Here is a 9,040-nt window from a genome sequence, read left to right as displayed (position 1 = left end):
GACATCAATAAAAATTATATTGGTGTCACTAATAGAAGTTTAGGAGTCAGAATAAAAGAGCATAAGTATAACATCAGCAAGGGATCTAGTGCCACTATACTATCGCAAATGGCGCAAGTTGAAGGCTCAATCGTCAAATGGGACGAAGCAGAAATTATTAAATCGGTACATTCACCGACATTGGCGAATTGCGCAGAAAAAATTGAAATATATAAAAGCAAATTGCATGATTCATGCATCAATTCTAGAGATTCTGAAGGGTTGCCTTCGGCCTGGAAATACTTTATCAAACGATTGGACAAATCTTAATTTATTGCGGCGATTTTAATATTTTTTCGCATAAAGTGCATTTCACTGAATTTCTATATAACGTTTTAATATTTAGTTAACCTATGCTTATTTTTTCGTATACATTTTTTGTTATTTGTAACAATAATTTTTATTTATTTTATTAGTCTGTATACATTTATATATATATTTCGCTCGTTATTTTATTTTATTTGTATTTAAATTTTTGTTCTATTTTATTTATATTCGAATGTTCTTAGCCTGACGATGGCCAACTGATTTGGCTGAAAACGTTAGCTTTACATTAAATTTTTTTTCTCAGAAAATTAAGGTGTTGTTTTTTGATTTAATTAATGTATTTATGAAATATTAAATTAATATTTATAATTAATAATTAAGTGTAATAAAGAAATATTTTATTTTAGGATCGAGGTAATGCACAGCCATCCTGTGCTGGATTATTCATAGGAGCACATTTAGGTTTTGATTATCAAGGTGTTTGGATTCACATTGATATGGCATCATCTGTTCATTGTGTATGTTTGATCAGTTTTTTAATATATCAATAATCTATTTATAATTAAATAGTAAGTTAATTTCTTACTGAAATTTTGAATGGTTTTTAAAATTTTATAGGGTGAAAGAGCTACTGGTTATGGAGTTGCTTTGTTAAATGTTCTATTTGGCCACATGTCAAATAACCAACTATTAAATTCCCTTTCTCCATCATTTGAAATGAATGGGCCTAAAATTGAAAGTGCTAGCAAGAAAATTAAATTAAAATAATTTAAATATTATTATACAAATGAAATTATTTTAAGTATTTTGTAATTACATGTAAAAGTGTAATCATTTACAAATTTTAAATATTTTATAGAATTATATGACTTTCTTTTGTACAGATATTAGATTAATATGAAATATTGTAATGTATTTGATAAGCACAACATTTTATCAAAATGCACTAAACTGTTTTCAAATAAGTTTTATATGAACTTAGTAGAAAGCACTAACTAAATTATGATCATGTAGATTGAATTTATATTATAATATCAAAACCTTAATAGAATAGTATCTTACAAACAGTTATAATAATAATAATAATAATAATAATGGTGATTTTGATAAAACTTTTGTAAAAAAAAATTATTATATAAATTTAAATCTGTTGGTTAGACTTATTAAAATATTTAAACAAATTTTAATCAAAACTATATAGAAATTATTGTATTTTATAGACTATACATTCTTGTATTATATATTATACCAAACTAAATTCTTTTGTTGATAAAAAAGGGGAACAAAGTTATACTAAATTTTTATATTAACTCATAAAAACAGATACCAAACTATTATAAATGAACTTGTAGTATATTGATATAATCAACAATATATAATGACAATTATGTAATTACAAGAAAATATTTAATGAAATAAATGATTAAAAATGATCATTTTATTATTTTTGGATATTGGATTACTTTCATTGTATGACTGATTGTTGCAAAGTTTCAGTTTGTTATAAATTTAGATGCCTTGTTTCTTTAGTATATTAATTCAGCCTAAGAAATAACAATAGTTTTAATATACATTAACAGTTTTAATATTGTAATTTGTGACAAATGCCAGAGCGCCCACTTATGCTTCGGCACCACAGGACCAAAGGGTTGACATCGCATTGGCGAAGACTATGATGACTAATTCGTCAGGACTGTGTCTTCTGGGTAGACACAGAGACCATGATGGCCACTTATTTCTTTTGTTGCACGCGAGCAGTCGTGTTTGTAGGCGCCTGGATTCGGGATGGAGACACCTGAGAGACAAATGGAAGAAGTGCACACTACAACAAAGTTAAAGTTAATAATTAACAATACCCATTTATTTATCTAGATTAGTTACAAGCTACCTACAGATGGTTAGCAGGTGCTAATAATATGACATCCTGTACTCTGTACTGTATATATATATAAGAACCTTATTATTACAATCACGACCCTGACCACAAGAGAGAGAGTTTATAATTGTTCGTACGTTGATAAATACCTTAGTAGAAGCTGATCCCTTTTCGGAATCTCAGAATTGGCAGATCATTGGCTGCTGGCCTGCTAAGTGGTTTGGAAGAAGATTTGATGACTCGAAGGGGGTGGAAGTTGATGTCCGTCTTGAGAGGACAGAGGATCAGCAATGGCTTGAGCAGTATCCAAAACAGATCAGGTGTGAACACCAGTTTAAAGAACTATTGATGACGGAAAACTGTCATCACGATGAATTCCCTCCTTTTTATTTCAGGGGAGCTCTTGTGGGTTTTTCCCATGACTTCATGAGGAATCACCACACAACTGTCCAATCGTTGAATTTGAATCATCGGTTCTGGATGACACATTCGATGTGTCACTTCAAACAAGGAACCAAGTCTGTGGGAAAAGTTTTAATCACCTCTTCGATGATTTTTCTCTAAAAAATTTTTTGAATAGAATTTTTTCATCAAGTTTGGCTTTCACAGATTTGATAAAATAACTTATACAAATTATAAAATTTTTTGATTTTTTAATATCATTAAGATACTGTTATTGAACACTGTTTCCAATAAATTATGAAGAAAAAATAATAATAAACTCAGACTTTGTGTGTTTGCCAATTCAAAAAATTTTACAGTCATAAGTGGTAATAATTATAATTTTATTGATAATTAATTCTCTCTTTTTTCAGTTATCCAATATACAGTAGATATTTTATTTAAAGAAAATCTATAGCAATTTAGCAGAGCTACCATAAATATAGGAATATTTAGTAATATTAAAGAAACTCTAGTGAAAATTTTTTGCTTTTTTATGAAATGAAGCTAAACAACAACAAATCTCAGTTAACTTTTTTCAAGCATTACAATTTAAAAATCAGTCTTTCAAGACAAAATTAATACAGTAGAGCCTCGAAAACTCGGCCTAATGTGGACCGAAGGGTGGCCGAGTTTGTGAAAATGCCAGGTTATCGGGAATGGGGTTAAAAAAGGATAAATATGCGTGTTTCCTTAGAAAATATTGTATTGTACTTGTATGTATTGTTTGCTTGAGAATACAACAGAGAATAAACTGCCCAAATACTCTTAAACAAAGGAAAAGTATGTCCTTCATGAAGGCATAGAGCCTTTACTACATGAAAATGAAAATTAATGAATACACTGTGTACAGTAATTTACCTGATAAGACAGACCTCAGAAAAATACTTTGAGGTATAAAGCTGTCTATAATGAAAATTAACTAACGATTTTTTTTGCCCTGCCAAGGTGTGGCCGAGTTATCCAGAGTGCAGGGTTATCAAGTGCCGAGTTTTCGAGGCTCTACTGTATTTTTAAAAACATTATATAGTGATTTGTGTTTACCTAATTTTCTTTTCATGTATTTTAAATTTGTTTTATTTATTTAAAATATTTGCTATTCTTTTTTTAATAGATAAATTATATTTCAAATATGAATATCTATCATCTAATATTGATTACCTGACTATGTTTTCAGATACTTAATCTGTGGAGTCTGATTTTGATTTTAACATATTAACAGTTCAATAACAAATATTTGATGCTCTTCTGTTAACATGCTAACACATTTAAAATAACTTAAAATAAAATGTTTTGTTGTGCTTAAAGTTATTTAAAACAAACTTAATTTAGATATGATTTTTAGTTTTTAAGTAATAATATTCATTGTTTTCTTTGGATAAACATCTGTAAGAATTTAAATTATTATTATTGAAGATTTTTTTTCTGATTGTAAAAATTGTCTAGTCAGTTGCAAAGCTTGTTTTCTCAATTTTGTAAACTTGATGGATGAAGTTTACAAAAGTTTCATATTAGACTTTATCTTCATATTTAATCATTTATCAAAACAGTCACCTTTTTTTCACTTTCATGTTCTGGAATACATTCTTTGACAACCTGACCTTTTTAAGGTATTTTGTCATCAAAAATTTGTAAAATTCCCTTAAAACATGTAAAAGTAAAATACTTTTTTAAAAATCAAATTGGAGACAAACAATTGTCTTTCCATCAATATGGCATTACAATCACACTGTTACTTTATACTGGAATCTTTTTATACACTGAGTGTATAAAAGGATAGATTCACTGTCTGGGGTCAGTGCCTTGTAGATTTCAAGATTTACAAAATTGAAGATTTTATATATTAGCAGTGCTTCTCTCAATGTATAAAAAGATCAAGCAACAGTAAAATTCCAATACAATATGAATGAAGGAGAGAGAAAGATGATGTCTTTCTCTCTCCTTCAGTTTTTAAAAGTGTTTTATTTTTAAATGGATATATGTTTTCCATGTTTTAAGGGAATTTTTAAAACTTTTGATAAGCTGACTTTTCTTTTTAGGCTACTTGGTTAAGTAGCCTAAAAAAGAAAGGTCAGCTCATCATGGAATGCATTCTAGAACATGAAAGTGAATAAAAGGTGACTGTCTTCAATTTTAACTATTTAATCTATTGAAACAAAGTTGAAGAAAAAGCACAAAATTGTTGTGTAGAACTTATCATACAGGAACACATGATGAAGAGAATAGACTTTATTTTCTATCACATATATTTTCTATACATATATATTTTCTATCACATATATATATTTTCTATTGCTATAATAATAAGTACAATACTGTTTGATCAAAAAGAACAGTTAAGGACAAAACTTAAACATATTATAGAATATAATACAATGAAAAATAACCACAAGATTAACCAAAAAAAATTTCATAGTCAACTTACTCAATAAATTTTTAATAAATAATAAGTTAGCATTAGTACCAACCTATGAAAAAGCAAAATATGATCTTATCTCATCAACACAATATTGTATATTAAAAGAAGATTCCACATTGCATATATGTGAAAACTTAGCATTTTTAAACAATTTTCTCTAATAAAATTAATGTCATCAAATTTAATAACATACTTGATTATAATTTGAGAATATCCAGGCTCAGCATCAGAGTTAAAACCCATGAAACTTATTGTCCTTTAGTTGATATAAAATTCTATGTACTATAACAAAAAAATTCCTCAAAAATAAATTAGCCTTTTTAATCTATCAATAGCATTAAAAATACTGACATGTTTACTAATATTAAGCTTTCTGAAATCTTTATTGAAAACCTTAAAATGTTGAGCCTGGATATTAAAAATATGTACCTTTCTATATATAAAAAGTTTATAATGGGCACATTACAATGTTAAGGTTATGACAACTGGATAACTCAACTAGTTGAATTCATTTTAGATAGTAATTGTTTAAAAAAGTTACCATTAGAAATAAAATAACAGAAGGCATCTTTGAGTTCTTGTATTGATCCAAAACTTGCTGAACTCAACATTGTCAGTTTTAATCACACAATCAGAAACCTTCTTGGCATAATATTTTATGAGGTGTGTTTTTTAAGTAAGTACCGTTTTGATATTAAAAAAACACAACTGCAATTTTTTTTATAATTTTATCCTTACATGAAAGAAAGCCTTTACCTTAATCTACTTTTCAACATAATTTCTTAATATTAAAGCATTTTTCATATCGTACAACCAGCTTCTGAATTCCATCCTCATAGAAACCTGCCGCCTGATTTGCCAACCACTGCAGCATAACCGTTTTGACACCATCACCATTGTCATAGCACTGACTGCATAGATGCTTTTTCAAGTGGTGGTCACTAGGTGCCAGATCAGGGCTATATGGAGGGTGATCAAGTTGTTCCCAGCCATATGATGGGATAAGGTTTCTGGTTCATTGAGCCACGTGTGGATGGGCATTGTCAAAACAATCCCCTTACTGAGCTTGCCACACCTTTTGTTTTAGATGACAAAATCGTAAAACTTCTGTTTTCTTGAATTTTTGGATTAACTTTCTGCACCAAGTCTTCAGTAACATCACAGTGCAAAAATTTAGTAATTCTGTGAAGGTCTGAAACCCTTTTTGTTTTAGAACAGTATAAGCCTCATGATTTTCTTTGTAAAAGGAAAAAGGGGACCTTCTGTAGTCAATGACTGACTGAGAAATTCTCTTCGAATAAAGAAATGTTAAAATATCAATAAAAGAAATCTCCTCCACTTGTTTAATGGTAATTCTATAGACGTTAATATCAACAAGACGGGAATAAGAGATGTTTCTTATCCCCTCTTTGATTGTACATGATATGTGGTTACAGCAATAAATCGCCTTGCTCGTAGTCAAATGCGACGTTTGATATAAACAATATCTAGATTGTTGACCAGTTTACAGAAATTATTGTCAGCTGAATGTTAATTTATGGATGAGAGCTGTCAAACCTATAGAAATTTATATTATAAAATCATATCTTCTAGACAACAATATCAATAAATTAAACAAACTTCTCTGTGTCAGTTGTCTGGACTAACTGGTGTGCATATAAATCATTAATAATGTCATAGTTCTCATCCCTTCAAATTTGGTATAAAGAGGGCTCATGGCCAGTTATCGGTGTGGCCTTCAAGACATCAGAAAATGACGGACCAACTGCCTTTAAACACTGACCGCTGACGACAGACGACTAAGCAAGATTCTACTATCTACAACTTAGTAAGTAGAACTCTCTCTTTTTTCTCAGATGGACTAGGGCCAATTAAGAAATAAATATTAATGAGGATCAGAGACTCTCCTCTGTTGGAAATATGGAAATACGTGAGACATAATCCAGCTAACCACCTATTGGAGCTTCAGTTTGAAATTATTATTAATCTTATTATTTGTATCCTTTTTGTATAGCATTTACTAATTAAATTTATATAATATCTTAAACATGTGTGTTTACTCATACTCGGCCAACACTTTATCGACTTATCCGCGACCTTCCACTCGATTTTCGCCTTCCTAAATTGCCATCCACTGACCCTGTGAGCAGGACTCGCCTTCCCGTTGTCGGAAAACAGTTTAAGCTTTGATGCTTAAACCCTGATTCTCACAATTCTATCACTTTTAAAAAGTATATTAAACTCTGTGACATTGGAAAAATAATTAATTTTTGTTCCAATACACCTATGTACTGTACTGTACTGTACATAAGAAAGAATATTTTCAATATATATACAGTATCTACACAAAATTAAAACCTGCACCAGTAATATCAGGGATCAAAACTGTGAAATAGAACATATATATTGTATCTTTCAATTAAACAACTACCTTAACAAAATCATCGATAATTGAATGAACAACTTTAATACTAGACAAACCATAAACCAAATGCAACTAATTTACAAATCATTAGACTACATCCCTGTCATTTTTGAAAATGTAAAAAAATATTGACACCATACAATATTGTTCTGGTCCCCACAATGAATAACAATAACAGTTTTTTTGTTTTTTAAATAATTTTTTAAAACTAAATATTTTAAAATAATAATTTAGTCTTTTTTTTTCACTTGTCACCACAAACATTATTATGCAGGAGAAACTAGAAGAACTTTAAAAACTAGAATAAGTGAGCATACACATGCAGTAAAGTATAATTACCCTTATGCAGAAGTCATCACCCACTGCAATCAAATGGTTTGCAAGATCTCACTAGACAAATTTTTTTCTTTGAGAATTTTGATGCTAGGTGTTTGTAAAATTTTCTTTTAATATCATCAAAATAAATGAAAATAATAGAATACATCTTAATACTGGCATAATCATCAGTGAGATCTTAATTTTGAAGTAATGAGTTGCCAGAAGAGTCCATTTTATGTTGTCCTTCCTTCTCCTCCCTCTCCATTAATATCCACTGCACCACTTGATGTTCCATTTAGCTGCCACATATTCTGTGAATGAAACATAAAACTGAGGTGTACAGGGCCAGCTAAGAGGTGTAAAAACTTATTGTTTGGTTTTGTTCAGTTTGTTTTTTTCTACACTTTTTTGCTAGCTTTATTTTTTAACCTTACACAGGTATCTCTTTTATCCCATTTTAATAGTATTTATTGTAACTTAAGTTTTTATTCTTAATTTAGTTTTACTTGTTTTGCATTCTCCCTTGATTTGCTTTCAAATCTACACCATTTATCCACAAGTAAATATTGTTTCAGGTAACCTTTATTTTTCTCCAAGTTTTGAATATCTGTAATATAAATAAATGTTAAGTTTAATGTAATTTATTATGCAGAATTTATAATTGTACAAAAAAGGACCAAAGGGGCAAATAGCCCAAAATGCATATCCAACCATTTGTACAAAAATAATGTGATACAAAATAAAGTCTCATCATCATTGTGTGTTTCTGTATGATAAGCTCAACACAACAATTTTGTGCTTTTTCCCCAATGAACATGCAATTAACTATTTAAAGTTGTTTTCTTTCTTGTTCTTTCTATGAATAAATGCATATTATAATTACAGTGTAGTTCTCTGGACCATAGCTTTTCCAGATGCCATTAAAAAGAGTATATTTATTTGATTTCTGATTATCTATTGTTTTAATTTCATAAATTTAATAATACATTCATTACAAATTTGTTTATTCAATTTGTTCTTTTGGTGCAGTATAAATTAATATAATTATTTTAATGTCAAACTTCAGTGCCATCTAGATGTGTCTCAAAGTTTTGAAAATTTTGGGGTTCTGGATTTAGGATACTATACTGTATCTTAGTGGTATGACAACCTTTTCTATTTATGTAAAAATATTTTATATTAACTTAAATTTAAATGTTGTTTTTAGGCAATAAATGAAAACAACATTAACGTTATAACAGTTATAACTTATAAA

The 9,040-nt window shown here is 29.0% G+C and overlaps 1 protein-coding gene across 1 annotated transcript in view; it reads left to right on the top strand.

Moving 5' to 3' along the window:
* LOC111623561 (probable aminopeptidase NPEPL1) overlaps positions 1-1,394 on the top strand; it is a 40,129-nt gene extending 38,735 nt beyond the window's left edge. Inside the window, exons 13-14 of the mRNA XM_023366175.1 lie at positions 714-824; positions 925-1,394. Of these exons, the coding sequence (XP_023221943.1) occupies positions 714-824; positions 925-1,074 (261 nt within the window). The 3' untranslated portion in view covers positions 1,075-1,394. The remainder of the gene's footprint in view (positions 1-713; positions 825-924) is intronic.
* The last annotated feature ends 7,646 nt before the right edge of the window (positions 1,395-9,040 follow it).

This window comes from Centruroides sculpturatus, unplaced genomic scaffold (genome assembly GCF_000671375.1).
Source record: "Centruroides sculpturatus isolate CEXI.00-Female unplaced genomic scaffold, Cexi_2.0 scaffold16, whole genome shotgun sequence".
Taxonomy (NCBI): domain Eukaryota; kingdom Metazoa; phylum Arthropoda; class Arachnida; order Scorpiones; family Buthidae; genus Centruroides; species Centruroides sculpturatus.
The sequence above is the reverse complement of the archived record's forward strand: the minus strand, read 5'-3'. Positions and strand labels throughout refer to the sequence as shown.